Source organism: Fonsecaea multimorphosa, assembly GCF_000836435.1.
Source record: "Fonsecaea multimorphosa CBS 102226 unplaced genomic scaffold supercont1.4, whole genome shotgun sequence".
Taxonomy (NCBI): Eukaryota; Fungi; Ascomycota; class Eurotiomycetes; order Chaetothyriales; family Herpotrichiellaceae; genus Fonsecaea; species Fonsecaea multimorphosa.
In genome coordinates, this window is record NW_015971638.1 from 638851 (window position 1) to 657019 (window position 18169).

The 18169-nt window shown below is 51.6% G+C and overlaps 6 protein-coding genes across 6 annotated transcripts; 2 read left to right on the plus strand and 4 right to left on the minus strand.

Annotated features, from left to right (window-relative positions):
• Positions 1-73: 73 nt before the first annotated feature.
• Positions 74-2380, minus strand: Z520_02876 (uncharacterized protein; the record flags this gene model as incomplete). Its single annotated transcript, XM_016773389.1, has 1 exon — positions 74-2380. The coding sequence occupies one exon, from the start codon at positions 2378-2380 to the stop codon at positions 74-76; it is 2307 nt and encodes a 768-aa protein (XP_016635446.1).
• Positions 2381-3306: 926 nt separating this feature from the next.
• On the plus strand, positions 3307-6408 carry Z520_02877 (uncharacterized protein; the record flags this gene model as incomplete). Its single annotated transcript, XM_016773390.1, has 1 exon — positions 3307-6408. One exon carries the CDS (start codon positions 3307-3309, stop codon positions 6406-6408), a length of 3102 nt encoding a protein of 1033 aa, XP_016635447.1.
• Positions 6409-8176: 1768 nt separating this feature from the next.
• On the minus strand, positions 8177-8983 carry Z520_02878 (uncharacterized protein; the record flags this gene model as incomplete). Its single annotated transcript, XM_016773391.1, has 1 exon — positions 8177-8983. One exon carries the CDS (start codon positions 8981-8983, stop codon positions 8177-8179), a length of 807 nt encoding a protein of 268 aa, XP_016635448.1.
• Positions 8984-11428: 2445 nt separating this feature from the next.
• Positions 11429-12253, minus strand: Z520_02879 (uncharacterized protein; the record flags this gene model as incomplete). Its single annotated transcript, XM_016773392.1, has 1 exon — positions 11429-12253. One exon carries the CDS (start codon positions 12251-12253, stop codon positions 11429-11431), a length of 825 nt encoding a protein of 274 aa, XP_016635449.1.
• Positions 12254-14105: 1852 nt separating this feature from the next.
• On the plus strand, positions 14106-15364 carry Z520_02880 (uncharacterized protein; the record flags this gene model as incomplete). The annotated part of the gene is made up of 3 exons (XM_016773393.1): positions 14106-14382; positions 14456-14542; positions 14613-15364. 3 exons carry the CDS (start codon positions 14106-14108, stop codon positions 15362-15364), a joined length of 1116 nt encoding a protein of 371 aa, XP_016635450.1.
• Positions 15365-15753: 389 nt separating this feature from the next.
• On the minus strand, positions 15754-16752 carry Z520_02881 (uncharacterized protein; the record flags this gene model as incomplete). Its single annotated transcript, XM_016773394.1, has 1 exon — positions 15754-16752. The coding sequence occupies one exon, from the start codon at positions 16750-16752 to the stop codon at positions 15754-15756; it is 999 nt and encodes a 332-aa protein (XP_016635451.1).
• Between the last annotated feature and the right edge of the window lie 1417 nt (positions 16753-18169).

The window sequence follows — 18169 nt, forward strand, 5'->3', positions numbered from 1 at the left end:
CCAGATGAATGGCCATACTGTCGTGAGATCTGCAAAACCCCACCTAACAATATTTCGTGCTTCATTCCTTCATTCATTCATCATAAGCATCAACAAGGCCGACCGCGGTATGATCTCTGTCCTCGTCCTGTTTCATCACAAGGCCATCGAGTTTCATGACTAGTCGATCCACTGTTCTCGCCTGCCACGGCATGAATTTGGTGCCGTTCCCATTCAACTGCAAACCATCCATGCTCTCCTGGATACTGCTAGTCATGAATCCGACTCCCGTCCGCTTTTCCTTTTCCATATCTCGAATGTTCTCTACCAAACCGGAGATTGTATTCTCCATCGACTTTCTTGTGCGATCCATTTCGGCGAGAACATCTCTCTCATCTTTTGCATAGTTAGAGAATGCGTCGAGCACGCCTTCATCCTCTTGGAGGTCCAGCCCCTCCCACACTGTCTGCAGACGGGAGAAAAGAGCAATGAAGTGGTCGGTCTGATTTAATAGTTCTTTCAATGTGGCGACAAATGCATCATTCGTAAGGAATAAGGCCGTGCGTAGGGCGTGCAGATATCGGCGATGGGCTTCCGCCATAGCCCGAGGATCTGTTGGTATTGTGGTCGCCTCACGGTTGGACAATTCTGCTGCCCCTGTCTGGGCAGTTGAGGAGGCTGTGCCAGGCCTGGACGACTTTGCTGATGAGGGATACAGTCCATCATTGCCGTCCAGCCATTTCGAGAAGTGTGTCCAGCTACTCTGGATCACCTCGCCCTGCAGAAATGCCTCGAGCTCATTGATCATAAACAGAGCTCTGCTGGCAGTCGTCCAATGTGCCCTGGTTCTCGTCGATCTCCGAGCGTCTCGTGCCCGTCGAGCTGCCAGTCTTTCTCGTCCAGATTGTGAAGCGCTTCTAGGAGGTCCGATTGGAGAGGGATAACACCTGCGATGTGATGACAGCTTCCAGAGTGAGGACAGGTGCAGCCCTGCTCTATGGATAGAGATCAGATACGCATTGATGGATGCATACCTTTGCACATCGCTCGAAGACAGGAAAATATGCAATGCCGAGGACGTGGGGATTGTCAAGTGCAGGAAGGTGGGGGTAGGCAACAGTGTTGACACCAGACCTCGACCAAGCTCGTTGTTCTCGTCGACCGCCTGAAGAGACAACAATTTCTTTGCTAGGTTGAGGGTGTCGTCTTCAATATCGTCGTCGGCCTGTAAAGCTGATAATTCTGCCATGGTCTTGTTCAGGATGCCCTTCAGTTCAGCCTCCTTGATTGCAAGTTCGTCGAGTCTTCCAATCTTCCTGACTGGCCGAACAGTGCTGTGTGGTTGTCGGTGACTAGCTACCCGCTCGTCTGCGTGCTTGATCAACGACACCGCAAATTCACCTTGATTGAGGAGCATGTAGCGCAAAACAACTTGCAGAAGCTGCATGACTAGTGGTCGAGGCAGGATTTGAGACAGAGCATTCTCAGATATAGACTGATTGATGGAAGAGATTGTGCTCTCCAGCAATGATGGATTCAACGGGTAGTGTAAGGACTCGAGCAACGCCAAATGGGTTGGTAGCAAAGACAAGGATGCGTCACTTGACACGCTCAGTAATGGTCCAAATGACGCTGTTTGTGAATATAACTGGCTGAGAGCACAGCCAGCTGAGAGCAAAGCACTGCTTGTCCCCGGATTCAAGATCTTTGGCGTCAATGAATGGTCGATCATGTATGAGTCCATCACCGATGACGGGTTTGGGTTTGGCCTGATGCAGAAATCCTCTGCCCCAGAGGTTGGCAGTCTCCCGTAAAGCACCCACAGCGACGCAGCTCGCATCCATGCTTTCTGAGCAACAGTCAAGAGCGCAATGGCCATGTCCTCAATGTCAGAGTATCCGGTATGTGTCTCATTTCCCAGCCAATCCAGAATGCTGGCTCCGGATGGCGAACGGTTCTTCATATTCTGCTTCGATTGGGGATCCAGTTGCAGGACTACCGACCATAGCCACTCCAATCGTCTCGTCCATGGCGCAAACTCAGCCACAAGAGTACTCAACGGCACAACTTCATAAGCCCCAACATAGGCAGCGTCCTTTTGTAGTATGCACGACTCCACCTCTATAATCTTATCCACATATTTACCCAAGTGCACGTCTGCAATTGAAGAACTGACTGCTCGACAGACCATGGACCGGTGAGCTGTGGATAGCCTCGATGTCGCTTCCTTGATCTGAACATGTAAATCGTGCAGATGAGCCAGGGTCGCTAGCATCGCCCGTTCCGGGGGTGAAACATATTGATTGAATGTCTTTTCGTCGCCTGCTCCCGCTGCGGAGCTCGCCTGCGTCCAGACGGGCGACTGGAGGCCGGATAAGGACAAGAGGATTTCATGAAGCATTTCACTGGTCTGACACAGGGACGAGGGGCGGGATCGTGACACAAGTCGAACAGAGCAGGAGAGTCGTGCTGCCGCTGAAATTTGAGGATTAGCCGCCCGAACAGCTCGAAGCGACACATTGAAAGGGATTGAGGCCCATAGCGAATGCGAATACTAGCTTGCGGAGCTGAACCGCGATCAACACGCGTCAGTAGGAAAAGGACGCGTCGAATGCCGTTGCTACAGTTGATTCTCTCCCGCAGGATGGAAAAGAGAACTCGACACAGCGGCGCGGGTGCTCTACACAATTTTACCCTGCAAGCTTGCCCAAGTGTGAAGGCGGCGGTGACCAATCTCAACGCCGCTACCCAGGCACCTTGGGCGTGGGGCGCATTCACTCTGCTACGACAGTATTAGTTATACGTTTGGTGGCAAGTGTGCCGAGCGGCTCCCATAAGGCTAACCCCAAGTCGCCCCAACTCACTTGGCAGGCCTGAGGCCCGGTGTTGCCTGCGATTATTGCGTCACTGTCTCGGGCGTCTGCCTTCAAGTTCTCACCAGTACCAATTGCTCTCAGCGTCAAAGAACCAACTGCAGCCCGCGAATCTTCTTGACTAATATCACAACAACCATTGCACTCACCTGTGCCGTTTTGCCTGCGCCATCAGATTCTGTCCTTTTCTTCATAATCAACCTCTTCAACGATTTGTCCTCCCGTCACTCATTTCGCCTCCCTCTCCTCCTGCCACGAGGCTCCTCTCTTCGATATAACGTTCATCTGAAGCAGCTGCTTGCGCTCTTCGGATCAGTTCTACCGCCATCTGGGTCTTGCTTGAGGCAAGGCCACTGTCACCATTTCACCTCACGCCGACGTCCCAGACTCTATAAAGGCCGGTAGCAAGAGAAAGGCTTCGTCAGAAGACCTCGCCCGGCCAGAAAAGAAAATCATGACAGACTCTGTGATGGAAGTTGACAACCCTGGGGCTGCCATTACGGAGCTCCAGAATGGCGAAATCGATGAATCTCTCTACAGCCGACAACTCTACGTTCTGGGTCATGAGGCTATGAAGCGGATGGGCGCTTCCAATGTGCTCATCGTCGGCTTGAAGGGTTTGGGCGTAGAGATTGCAAAGAACATTGCCCTGGCTGGCGTCAAGTCTTTGACCTTGTTCGATCCCAATCCTGTTGCCATCTCCGACCTTTCCTCACAATTCTTCCTACGTCCTGAAGATGTGGGCAAGCCCCGAGCAGAAGTGACTGCCCCGCGTGTGGCCGAGCTCAATTCCTACACGCCCGTCGCTGTCCACCAGGCAAAAACATTAACAGATGACCTGAGCCAACTCAAAAAATATCAAGTCGTTGTGCTCACAACTACATCTTTGAAAGATCAACTTACGATCTCCGACTATTGCCACCAGAACGGCATTTACCTGGTGATCGCTGACACATTTGGCCTTTTCGGCTACATCTTCACCGATTTTGGCAAGGACTTCACTGTGGGCGACGTCACCGGAGAGAACCCAATCAGCGGCATTGTCGCAGATATTGATGAGTCTGGTCTGGTGTCAGCCCTGGATGAGACAAGACATGGACTGGAAGACGGCGATTATGTTGAGTTCGCAGAACTTAGGGGACTGGAAGCTCTCAATGGAGCCCCTCCTAGGAAGATCACTGTCAAAGGCCCGTACTCTTTCTCTATTGGCGATGTCTCGGGTTTGGGCAAATATGAGGGTGGCGGCCTTTTTGCGCAGGTCAAGATGCCGAAGGTCCTTCAGTTCCAGTCATTGTCAGAACAGATCAAAAAGCCAGAATTCCTCGTATCCGATTTTGCAAAGTTTGACCGACCAGCACAACTCCACGTTGGCATTCAAGCTCTCCATGCTTTCAAAGAAGAAAAGGGTAGCCTACCTCGTCCGCATAGTGAAGAAGATGCCAAGGAAGTTCTGGCGATCACGAAGAAGTTGGTAAAGGAGAGTGCTGAGGAGGTCGAGATTGACGACAAATTGATCACTGAGTTGAGCTATCAGGCGCAGGGTGATCTCAGTCCCATGGCTGCATTCTTTGGTGGTCTCGCCGCGCAGGAAGTGCTGAAGGCTGTTTCTGGAAAGTTCACACCGGTTGTACAGTGGATGTACTTCGATTCTCTCGAGTCTCTTCCCACTTCTGTGAAACGAAGCGAGGAACTTTGCAGGCCCACAGGTTCACGATACGATGGTCAGATTGCGGTCTTCGGCAAGGAATTTCAAGAGAAAATCTCCAATGTGAAGAACTTCCTGGTTGGTGCTGGCGCCATCGGATGTGAGATGCTCAAGAACTACGCCATGATCGGTCTAGGTACTGGTCCCAGCGGTCACATCACAGTCACAGATAACGATTCCATCGAAAAGAGCAACCTCAACCGCCAATTCCTGTTCCGACCGAAGGATGTTGGGAAGCAGAAGAGCGTGGCTGCAGCTGCCGCTGTTCAGGCTATGAACCCCGACCTCAAGGGAAAGATCACGACCATGACAGATCGCATCGGCCCTGACAGCGAAGACATCTTCAATGAGGCGTTCTGGAAGCAACTTGATGTTGTCACAAATGCTCTGGACAACGTCGAGGCCCGCACATATGTCGATCGGCGATGCGTCTTCTTCATGAAACCACTGCTGGAAAGTGGCACTCTCGGAACTAAGGGTAACACGCAGGTCATTCTCCCGCGCCTGACCGAGTCGTACTCTAGTTCGCAAGATCCACCTGAACAATCCTTCCCCATGTGCACTCTCCGAAGCTTTCCCAACAAGATTGAACACACCATCGCGTGGGCTCGAGACCTGTTCCAGTCCTATTTTGTGGGACCGCCAGAAACCGTCAACCTTTACATGACACAACCGGACTACATCAACACCACGCTGAGGCAGCAAGGCAACGAGAAGATGATCCTCGATAGTCTCAAAGAATTCTTGGTCACTGACAAGCCAACTGATTTTAACGACTGCATTGCGTGGGCTCGGATGCAATTTGAGAAGCAATACCACAACGCCATTGCGCAGTTGCTCTACAACTTCCCCAAGGACTCGAAGACATCAAGTGGGGCTGACTTTTGGTCTGGACCAAAACGCGCTCCAACGCCTCTCAATTTTGATCCTTCGGACGAGACACATATGGGATTCGTTGTCCACGGGGCAGCCCTCCACGCTTACAACTATGGCATTCCTGTTCCTCAGCTCAAATATGAAGATTACGTTAAAGTTTTAGACAGCATGATCGTTCCCGAATTCAAGCCAGACGCGAATGTGAAGATCCAGGCTGACGACAAGGAGCCGGACCCCAACGGGCCAGCACCGACATTTGCGGATGACGCGGAAGAGTTGGACAAGATTGTGGCCGAGCTGCCCACTCCCAAGAGCATGCCTGGTTTCCGACTCAATGTTGTGGAGTTTGAGAAAGACGACGACACAAATCACCACATCGACTTCATCACTGCCGCGAGCAATCTCCGCGCCATGAACTACAACATCCCAATTGCTGACCGTCATAAGACAAAGTTCATCGCCGGCAAGATCATTCCTGCTATCGCCACTACCACTGCACTTGTCACGGGACTGGTGGTCCTTGAGCTGTTCAAGGTCGTGGACGGCAAGACGGATCTGGAACAGTACAAGAACGGCTTCGTCAACCTTGCATTACCGTTCTTCGGATTCAGCGAACCGATCGCCAGTCCCAAGGGCACGTATCAAGGCAAAGAGGGCGAAGTGACCATCGACAAGCTGTGGGATCGCTTCGAGGTGGATGATATTACCCTGACCGAGTTCTTGAAATATTTTGACAACCTTGGATTGAGCGTGACGATGGTGAGCTCTGGGGTCAGCTTGCTGTACGCCAGTTTCTACCCGCCCAGCAAGACCAAGGATCGCCTGCCGCTCAAGATGAGCAAATTGCTTGAGACTATCAGCCGTAAGCCGATCCCAGATCACCAGAAGAACATCATCTTCGAGATCACTGCCGAGGACACTACCGAAGAGGATGTTGAGATTCCTTATGTGATGGTGAAGTACAAGGTAGATTGAGGTCGAAGTTGAAGCTCAAGCTCACTCGCTTCCTTCGACCCATGGAGTTGTGATAATAGTATTGAGGAGGCGTTTGGCAGCATTGGCGCAACTAGACATCTTGGCCATGCTCCTGTGCAGCATCAAAGGCTACATACATATTCTTTTCCTAGTGACCTGGGACGAGGCTGATACCCATGGGCATCAACTCGTACGGCGGTAGGCACAGCGTCTCACACAACAATCAACACACTAAAGGGCAAGACGTCTGAGTAACAAGTTGATTGATTGTCTATCTGTCAAGTTGACTACCAGCACTGTTCAAAGAAAAAGAAGGACCCAGGCTCTCCACCTATCGCACGCCAGCCAATCAGAAGCCAAGTTTGCCATCCCGTACAATGTACGGCCTCATGTTCCAGCTCGCTGTCCACTAACTCAGGTCTCCCCATTACACTACGTGTAATGCTTTTCTAAGGTCCGCTGAGCTTCCTTCTGTAGGAGCGTATGTATGGAATTGAGACGCTGGGACTGTTTTATAGTTGTGCGGTATGGAGGCTTCCCTCTTCCCAGGGAGCTTGTCTCCCCAGTGGTCTAGAGCGAGTCGTGGATGTTGTGATCTTTCCGTGCGGGTAAAATGTCCTTGCTCGTGGGCTTGCAAAGGTTCCTGAAAAGACCCCATATCCAGTTCCATCCAAGGTATTCCTTGTCTGTAGGTTGTAGCGCGGATGGGGGTACATCGGATTGCTCTGAGCTGTGCACCTTGATGTATTACAGGCTCAGCAAAAGGGTAGGCCGTCTGCTTATTTAAGAACAAGAGCAAGATATCTTTCTCCCATTAAATCTGTTCTCCAGAAGATTTGAAGGAGATAGACGTGATCGTCAGCATCGTCCAGAAGTAACGGAATAGGGAGTTTCCACTGGTCGAAAGTCACGCCTAGGCTTGCTAGCTGAGCAAAGCGTTGCTCGCCATCTCGTTGCAAGCCGTATCCAGGATTTTCGGACGCATATGTGAGGGCTTTCGTAGAGCCCTAACGCCCGTAGCCACCAGCCGTTCGCTGCGGACCTGCGTACACGGTGTGAGGGTGGCCGAGTGAAGCAGCTGGTCCAATAGAAGCTCGGGAGCGACAGCCCTCTGCCGAAGCTATTCGTGATACCTCCGGGGTCTATCCAGTAACGGAAAAATCGGAATATGGAAGATCCAGAACAGCTATTCGATCATTATTGTTCCAGGCTGCCCTACAGGCTAATGACATCTTCCACGATCTAATGCAGTAGCGGGACAGCAGCAGCCCGCAGAAGACGCGATCCACTCACTGTTCAGAGACGCAATGGTTCGTCCGGGAGCGAAGTACATCATTCTAGATGCTCTGGATGAATGTACGGACCGTGAAGAACTATTACCTTTTCTTCGAGAAATGACGGCGTCTAAGCCACCAGACCTTCACCATTTATCTAGCGCGTGCTCAAGGGGGATATGGACCTCCAGTTACACAAGGGACAGCTTGTTGCCTACATTACTTACGGAGCAGGTAACTGTAAGATGGATGCCAATTATATTTGTTGTCGTCCGCTCAGCAACACACGCTCAGCAACACACGCTCCAATCGGATCGAGCGCAGTGCCGCCCTAGACAGGACTTCTCTATTGGGGCCAATTTAATCCCCTGGCGTCCTATTCAGAAGGGCTGATGGAGTACGTAGGAATGAACAGGGTCTATGTACCAGCCTGAGGTAGTAATACGGCTTTGAAGTTGCTTAAACGGGCGAGATAAATTAATTCTGGTTCCTATTTAAGACGAGCATGGATCTTGCCCAATATACACAAACGCGACGTCGCCTGCAGCGGCTACAACGTCAGAGCTACTGCAGAAGACAAAACTCTCTTCATTTTGGTAATAGCAGTTTCCAATCGGGCTGTCATATCCACAGTCCACGGCAGTGTCGCTAGGACCGGAGGCATCGCCAGATCCACCACAGGTTCCAGACAATTTGGAGTTGCAGTACACCTGGAACAGCCGACCATTGCTGTTGTAGACTCCATCAACACAAGGATCTGTGTAACTTGGAGATGGTGTACAAGCTGGACTCGTGGTAGTTGTGGTGGTGGTGGTGGTGGTCGTGCTGGTGGTGGTGGTCGTGCTGGTGGTGGTCGTCGTGCTGGTGGTAGTCGTCGTGCTTGGGCTGGTTGTGGTGGTCGTGGGAGTAGTTGTCGTGCTTGAAGCGGTCGTGGTCGTTGTGGTAGTCCGTGCAGTTCGGGTCCTGGTCGTGCTGGTTGTAGCGCTCCAGTTAGACCAGCTCTCTGCGTTGGTGCTGGCCGGCTTCACATCATTCTTCTTGGTGGTTGACGACGATGCAGTCCAGTCGCGCCAGGTCTCGGTGGAGGTGGGATCCACGGGCTTGGAACTAACGGCTGTCCAGTCTGACCATTGAGTCGCCGGATCAGCTGAGGTTTCGCAGGGGCAGATATGGTGAGTTCGGAACGAGGTGACTGTTATCGTGGGATTTGCGCTGGTCCTGTCGTCCCAAGTGTTGGCTTGAGAGAGCCTGACGCCAGTGCTCAGCGTAAGGAGCAAGGGAATGGAGAAGGAGGAAAGCATTGTGGAAGGAGCGACTGTTAAGGATTTGCAGTAAGGAGTGGACGGCACTGTCAAAATGTAGCTGCCAAATCAAACAAGGTGCGCAAGAGAAGGAAGGCCGCTGAAATTGTTGAAGGTGACAAAAGACTTTTGTACCAACTAAAACGGACGCGTAGGACAACATCTTCTTAAGCATTGCGTGATGTTGTCCTACGCGTCCGTTTTAGTTGGTACAGGGTACTATATGCAATGTGGCTGGCGTTGATCTTGAGCTGGAGTAAATCACGAAACCATTAAGTGGGCATAGTCTGGGCATTAGAAGTAACCGGGAATGCACGCTTTAAACTTTGTTATGAGTGAATGCGATGGGTTGTGGATGTTTTGGGCATATTAGTGATTAAATTCGGCAGCGCCACCAATTTCCACCAAAGCCCTAGAAGGCTACACTGAATTCACATCCCAGCCAAACGTCTACAGTTTCATAACGCATAAACATGAGTAGGTACAGTCAAACACTTCCCATCTGTGGACATCGAGCTGGCGCCGCGCTTAGCCTAGCTCCAGCCCTGACCATAACTAAATCGGCGCATTGTAATTAGATTTCCTTTTAAACCGCTTTCGAGTCGAAGTGGCCATGACTCCAGAAGCTTGTGGTCCACGAGGAAGTTTGGTACTTTTTTCACCCTTCCCGGTCGATGGGCCAAGATGCTGCTAGAAGGCGGTACGGCATGAATTCTAGTTCGTCATAGGCTCTGTTTTGTCCACGCTCGTGCGTCGGAACGAGACCGCTAAGGCCTCTGACTGGCGCACTTCTCCCTTTGTCAGGAATCCATATTTCCGTGGAGGAAGCATGGAGCGCCCGCAGCAGCAGGGCTACCGAGGTCTGGTGGAAAACCTTGCTACCTATAACTTCTCTACTGCCGCTCGGCTCACAACATCCGGTCCCGGCCTTGACCGGCCCTGAGTGCTGTGATTGAACTTTGTTGTCACGGCCCGCGAGTGACCAAAGGCGTGGTTACCCCTCACAAGGCTAAGCACGAGGCTGGCTACTTCTATCGCGCCACTACCAACCTCACTAAATGGTTAGGCACTGGTTCTCTGCATTATGATTTCTATTTACACCGGTCTTCTAGGTAGTTTTCACAAAAGGAGATTGGCCGACCAACAAGTTTGTATTCTCTTGTGCGTTAAAAATCGAGATACCGAAAGTACAAGGAAGAACGGCCGAAATTTTGCAGCAGAGATATATCTCGCGTCGCAGCAGTATACGTCCAGTAGATATACAAGTGCATCGAGATCGCCGGAGTGACGGATATGCCCCCAGAGAGGCACTCACCAGAGCTGGACAAGACGTAGTGTCTGAGCCGGAGATGTCAATATGGAGGAAGATACTCGGATGGAAGTCTCTTTCAGGTGACGAGGTATAGGCTCGACAATTCTTTCCGCAAGATTCATTCGGAGTGATTATAAAAGAGGACGGTTTCAAGAGTATCGTGCCAAGGATCCAAAATGTCAGTCATGAAATCACGGAATGTTGGGCGATCTGGACTACCAGAGTCCCATCGATCCTGCATGACAGGGGAACCACAGAGGCATTTGCTGGTGGAAAAGTCTGCCTAATGCGGTAAAGGCTTCGAAAAGGATTCCATTCCTTCGAATCCGAGTTGAATTGATTCCTACCCTCGTCGACTGGACAGCCTAAGTAGGTAATGCCTGCTTCACTACGTCGTGTGCTATGGTGCTATATCTAGCTATCTGACAATAGCTGCTTGAGAAGAAGGCCCGTGCAACAAAATTCAAAGTGTTTCAAGCAGTTCTGGAATGCTCTGGATACTTTTCTCTCGCAAGGGACGGGTCTCTTGATAATAGCTGGCGTGGATAGTGGATCCTGAGTCAAGTGTTTGTCTCAACGTCACCATACCATTCATGTCACAGAAGTGTCCAGCTCATGCGCTCCTCCTGCATATCTTGACATGCTAGCCCTCGGATGAGTCACAATCTGGGACAAATGGCAGTAAATTTGACAAGGCCTAAATATACTGCAGATTCCTAGACGTCAGAACATAAGATCTCATAAGACTCGGCCGCTGTGCCGCAGTGAGAGGACGTCTCAGGGCAGGATGGGCAGGTCGAGCACCCTGCCTATTCTGTCGCTCTAACCAAATATGGACTTTCTCCGACGTGCCAAGCCATCATACATCTGGAGGATGTTGACTTCCCCACCCACCAAGTGATCGCGCCCCCGTTTGTTGGTCGTCGCAATGTCGGCACGTCGAACATGGATTGATCATTCCTCAGATGACACTAGAGTTGAATCCTTTGCGGGCACAGGCATCTATGACAGCGATTGAGACAGTCCGCTTATGAGTAGGACAATCTTGACTACATTCCCCGCTTCTGGAAGAGTTGTCTGTGGTAGAATCTGTGTCTCAACGTCAAGTTTCACCAACAATCCACTATATGGTTTCAAGGTAAAGTATAGCCCCCGTCGATGAGAACATCGCTTCCAGTCTGAAAGCTCGACGCATCACTCGCCAGATATAGATAGAGACCCTTGAGCTCCCGCACGTGCCCTTGACGTCCAAGCACCGCCATCCGGTGCCCTTCGTTCTCGCACAATGGCGAGGCTCCCATTTTTGTCTGGAAGAAACCGGGACTGACGATGTTGACGCGCGCAAAATCCCGCCATTCTCGCGCCAGACTTTTGCCCAGATGGGTCACAGCGGCCTTGGTGGAATTGTAGACAGGCTGGTCCACGGGAACGTTGACAATGTGAGCCGACATGCTGGACGTGATGATCAAGTTCCCCCGGCCTTGTTTCTTGAAGACCTCTCCTGCGTACTTGGCACAGAAAAAGACCCCATCCACGTTGACTGCCATTTGCTTTCGATATTCGTCCACTGTTTGCTCGAGGATTGGCTTGGAAATGGCCATCCCAGCGTTTGCAACGAAGACATCCAGACGACCGAAGTCTTGAGCTACTTCCGCGACAGCCTGTTGTACCCGCGACGGATCTGAAACTTCGACTTGATAGGCTTTGACCTTGATACCGTGTTTAGACGCCAGTTGTGCCCCTTTGGATTTGGCTGCGTCGTTCGTGTTGTACCAGAGAGCAAGATTGGCTCCGGCCTCTGCCATGGCTTCAGCAACCGCCCATCCAATGCCATCTGAAGCACCTGTAATGCACACCACTCGATCTTTCATGGAGAGTTGATCAAAGACATTTTCGGGCGTGGACGGGGTTGGCTTTGGGGGCCGTGGAGTTGCGCATTCCTCAATTGACATCGACATGCTGGGCTGGCTCGAGGAAACAGAATAGAATCGATCAAAAAGAAGCCAAAGTTTCGCAAAAAAGTTTTGTCGCCCAAGTTACAAGGTCGTAGAATGCAATAAGGTCGCAAGAGCCATCGTTTCGTTAAATGCGGGATGCCGTGGCTAATTTGTTCTCGGGGTATTGTCTTCCGAGGATGATCGGCCGGGATTTTTCCTTTCACAATCGTCCATCGAACAACACTTGTTTTCTACGCCACAGGGCCCTGAATCAGAAAGGGAGGTGCTGCCGCTTCGGATCAGACAGAGCCGATGGCGGCGGAATCTTTGGACATCGAGCGCCTACCATACGTCGGCTCACAGTAAGTAGACCATTTCAAGACATGAAACGCAACGAGTATATGCCTGCAACAGCGGCGATTGACCATCCATTGTTCGAATATGCAATTGAACAGATTCGAAACAGCATGCGGTGGGATCTTACTGTGAAATGGACGGCGAGGGGATTTTTAGACATTACCATTCTGGTCTTGCTTGGTTTTGAACGACTTTGTTTCCCATCTCAACTTCGGCTCAGACATACCACATTCGATCTTTGCATGAAGACCGCGACTATCGATGACGTGCCGATCGTGCTAGCACACTTGATTGTTATACTCCGAATACTAAGTCCCGGACCGTAGCCTGCAGCATGTTCGCAGATCTAGCAGTGCCCAGCCTCTGGCGTAAGGTCGCGTAATCAATGCCACTTGGCAGTTGTCGAACCACGGCCGACCGACGACTTGGTGCAGCATTCGAAGAGCTGCGCACCGACAAGCAAGGACACATTCGTATCCAAATGTGCCACGGCCGTGGAACTTATCTCGCCTTAAATTTGCTGTAGATCTAGCTTTTAAACCGCCTATTTAGTAGATAGCTATTACGAACCCATCTGAAGAAGGGTCGTAGTGTAGGGTCCCAGCTGGCCCAAGCGTTGTTGGCGTAACCTGGGGATAGCCTACCAACAGTAGGTAGTCCTCGGTAAGAGTGGGGGATAGGATGCACCTGCAAAGGGCCTAAGTCAACCTAGTGAACTTCTTCGCCCATGCAAAGGGCTAATAATATCCCAGGTGTGACCGAATCAACAGCAACTCTCTTGCATCGAGGGCCTTTGTATCTCCATTGTTTTTGACGGTGAAACTCGGTTCGAAGTGAATCTTACATCTCCACGCAAAAAAGTGAGGGCGGAAATGTGGAAGATCTTCACTCGTAAGTGGTGCAAAACGGGGCGCAATTTGCGGAGGTCGATGAACTGTTGGAGTTTCGCTATAGCCTCGATAGATCTTGTTTCTCTCACCTCTGTACCACGAATACAGGAAGGTTCCTAGGTACTTTTCAAACAGACCCTAACAGTCCGACATAGCCAACGCGAAGCATTTGAGAAAAAAAAAACCAATGGACCTGGCTCCGCCGTGGCCGCAAAGAGAAAGTCCCTATTGCCGGATGTTGCTTGCTGTCTTACCGCATCTTTAGTCAGGATACATGGTTTAGTCATCATCCATGTCCCTCGTATTTGTCGTCTAATGCCCCTCTAGATGCCACCCAGATGCCACCCGGTGCCTCTTGTGGCTCGCGAATACCCCCACATTGTGTCATCGACATTTGTCTGGTGTCGGCGACCGTTCCGCATGTCGCCAATGGAATTATTCACCTGCGCATTTGGCGAGCATCTACAAAAGCTGCTCCTTACTCCCTCTACCAATTCAGTTGCTCCCATCTCAGCCGGTCCATGTCCAGCATCCTCGCACGGGCTCGACTACAGCTAGTACGAGGTCACATAACCACCAAGTCAAAACCGCAGCAAGCACCACCCGCGCAGATATCGGAATCCACCATGTCATCGGTACGGAGCAGCTCTCTTTTCGCAACCTCTATCCTCGCTATTCTTGTCTCTATTGTCGCGTTATACTACCTCGAGATGGGACTGAACATAGACTTCTTGCTACAGGGCAAAGGAACCATTACAGACTGGGTGAAGCCGGGCGACACCTCGGGCGAGTTCAAGAGACAGGTTTCATCGTTTCGGAATTGGATCTCGAGCGATCCGAATGCTGAATTCCCCGCCGAGAAAGGGAGATACCATCTATACGTCAGCTATGCGTGTCCTTGGGGTATGTGGGAGTCCCTACCTAGTCTGAATATGCGAAAGAGAAGGGGTGTCATTGACAAAAGGACCGCAAACAGCACACCGAACACTCATCGTGCGGAAACTGAAGGGTTTGGAAGAGATCATCCCCTTTACCAGTGTACATTGGCACATGGCCGAGAAAGGTACGTGTGTTGCTTCCGCGGGATATCCCCAATTCACAGGAGAGTGTGCTCTGACACAACTTCCTTCCAGGCTGGCGCTTCGCAACGCCCGATGAAAAAGTCCCCGGCGAAAACACCACGCCGGATCCTCTCCACCCTAACAACACCCACCTTCGTGACCTGTACTTTGCCGCAGAACCGAACTACGAAGGCCGTTTCACGGTGCCCACTCTGTGGGACAAGAAGAAACAGACGATCGTATCCAACGAGTCCTCGGAGATCATTCGCATGTTCTACACGGCGTTCGACGACCTGCTACCCGAAAAGTACAAGAACGTCGTGCTGTACCCGGACTCTCTCAAAGACAAGATCGAGGAAGTGAACAAATGGACGTACGACGACATCAACAACGGCGTTTACAAGAGCGGATTCGCCACCACGCAGGAAGCCTACGAACGCAACGTCGTCCAACTGTTTAAATCGCTCGACCGCACCGAATCCATCCTGGCCGAATCCTCTTCCCAAGGACCCTACTATTTCGGTTCTCAGCTAACCGAGGCCGACGTCCGGCTGTATACCACCATCGTCCGCTTCGACCCGGTCTACGTGCAGCATTTCAAGTGCAACATCAGGGACATCCGAAGTGGATACCCGCATATTCACCGGTGGCTGAGGCATTTGTACTGGAACATCCCGGCGTTCGGGGAGACGACGCAGTTTGAACATATCAAGAAGCATTATACTAAGAGTCACAAGCAGATCAATCAGTTTGGAATCACTCCCGTGGGACCGGTGCCGGATATTTTGAAGGAAGAGGAAGAGGTTGCTGCGGTCAAGAAGTGAGCTGGGAGCGAGTGAGATCATGGCGGTGTGAGCGTGAGGTTAATGTATATTGGATACACTACGCTGATTTGATGAACGAGGCCATTGGGAAGGTGAAATATTAACCAACAGAGCATACCCTGTAATCGATTTATTTGTCAAAACGAAAGCTTTATTCGCGACTCCCGGTAGCCAGCCGGAAAGAGTCTTGTTATTGCGAAACCCTCACAATTTGTCCAGCAAGGCTGATGATCAGGTACAGGAAAAGCTCCTCGTCTTCCATGATCATTCTCGACGGAGAAGCAGTTTGGGATCTCAACAGCCGGTATACTCCCAACCACACCCGTTCAAGTCCCTATCTCCTTTTCCCCCTTCATCATGCCCCAACTGCCTATACCCCTATCTCCGTCTCAGTTGTTCAACGCCGCCGCCACGATCCCGGCATTGATCGCCGGCTGATTATTCTTGCTCTCCATCTTCCTCCTCCAGTCCTCGATTTCCGCGACGGCGCTCACGACAAGCTGTTCAAAGATGTCCTTCTCCAACCCTTGTCTCCAGATCTCGATCTTGCCGCTGCGCAGTTTGTCGTGCAGGACCACGGTGCAGACGGCCGCGCCCGTGCGGTCCGCGCACTTGAGGTTTGCTTGTTTGTCGTTGCCGTTTGTGATGGTCCAGAACAGTCGGCCCAGCGTCGCGGAACCGCCGGGGCCTGCGGGCTCGAAGTTGTCCTTGTAGGTGATCTGGGCGCCCGTGGTGGAGAAGTTCAGGTCGATCTTGCTGCTCCATGTGTGCCAGGCTGCTGTGGCTAGTTGGGCGCCTGAGGGGGTCGTGATGGTGATTTCGGGCCCGGACGAGTATATCAGGGGGCGGTTGTAGGTTATTAGATATGTCGGGGTGCTGGAGCCCAGGGGGGTCAGTGAGTGGGTGTGCTTTTGGGAGGTCGGTTGGAAGACGAGCGTGTAGGGTGCGCCTTGCTGTTGTTGAGGTTGAGGCGAAGGAGGAGCATACTGGTATCCCTGCGCTGGGGGAGGGTATCCTTGGGGCGGATATGCTTGAGGAGAAGGAGCAGGATAACCCTGCGGAGGGGGATATTGTGGTGGAGGATATCCTGGCTGTTGACCAGGCGGATATCCCTGAGACGGATACCCCTGCAGCTGTGGCTGCTGACGATACGGACTTGGTGTCCGCTGAGGAGGAGGAAATGGTTGCTGTTGTTGTGCATAGCCCGGGCCAGCCCACGCCTGCTGCGCTGCCACCGCCGGTTCAAACTGTTCATAAGGGCTGCCTGGTCTACTTCCTCCTCCTCCTCCTCCACTACTCGGTGGGTAGAGCTGTGGTTGCGGTAGATATTGACCACCTGCCGCGCGTGGATAGGGCGGGGGCTGTCCGTACGGATATTGCTGCGACATGACAATAATATCTGTTTCTTTGTCTCGCTATTCTCCTCCTCCGTCGTCCAGCGCTCTCTTTTTCAACAGAAGCGGAAGGGGGGCGTTGCACTCTCGACCGTCCACCGCCCTTTAGTCGAGATGGGTAATAATATAAGGACGAATCTCTCGTGTTTCGTGTCTCGTAACTTCGTATCTCGTGCCTCGTGTGTGTGTGCGTGAGTGAGGGAGAGAAAGAAACAACCAGCTTACACGGGCGGTTCCGTATGGGATATTATGGCAAATTCACCGATACTACACGACGACCATCGGTAGATCAATCACCTGTATAGTAATCCCCGAAAGTACCAGAGCCCAGAGCTCGCCATCTGGAGTGCAAGGGTGCCCTATTTCTGGACGTGTGTGATCTTCCAAGGACGAATGTGATCAATGGCCCCCAGGACGGCGAGCCAGACTATTACTACAACTACTACCCGATCCGGTTTAAAAGCAAGCCGATCCCGGCTTGAAAGCACTGCAGGGAACAAAGAAGAAACGGAGCCTGGGGGCCAATGACCATATTGGGGAATATGGGTGGGATCGAGTATTCGGTTCGGGCCTCGAATTGATTTTGAAAAACTGTTAATGACCTAGTAGTTAGTGCACAAGCGAAGATGGGTTCTCTCATGCCGGGTTCGCTCTGGCATTTTTTGGCTCGTTGATTGATCTGGTTCGCACCTGAACACCGTCGGTACCTAGTCTTCTGTCCTCGGAATCCAGTCAGCATCTTCGCCCCCTGTTTCCAGAGGGTCCCAGAGACTTAATCTCCAGGCACCGGAGCTACAAGATCTTTAGTTTCTCAAGCCGCCTTGAAATAAGAGATTCCGTCACCGCGCTGTGTTAAGGTGTCTCTTGACTCCATGGGAGCAGGCTGTCGGTTAAAGGGGGCGAGGCTCCCACCCAACAAAGCGGCGGGAGGTTCTCTCTCTCCAAGAACTAAACGGATACACATCGAACTGGTTTGGTCTTTGCGCAAAGGGGGGACGCATCCCATCTCTCGCTACTCGGACGAATTCGCTCTCTATATCCCTGACGTTTCTCGATGGGATTCCTTCTCTTCAGATAGAATTACTTTTGAACGTTGGTAGAAACAGTAAAGGAGAACTCGGTAGAGGTGTTAAAAACCTCGATTGTGTATTCCGGTTTAGAGGAGGGTTCTATTGAAGAACAGACTCGTAAAGAGGTACGAAAACCCTATATCCCTATATATTCGTTTTCAAAGGTAGTCTTGAGGTCTCTCGGTTTCGCTCATTAAAGAGGTCGCCAGTCTCTCGTAAGGAGTTACTCACAGCCTGCACCACGAGAAGGTGGACCTCCACGCAGGCCTATTAATGTCCCGTCCTTCACCGAATTCGACGTCGAAAACCTATCGCGCCCTATCCCTTTGCAAATGTCACAC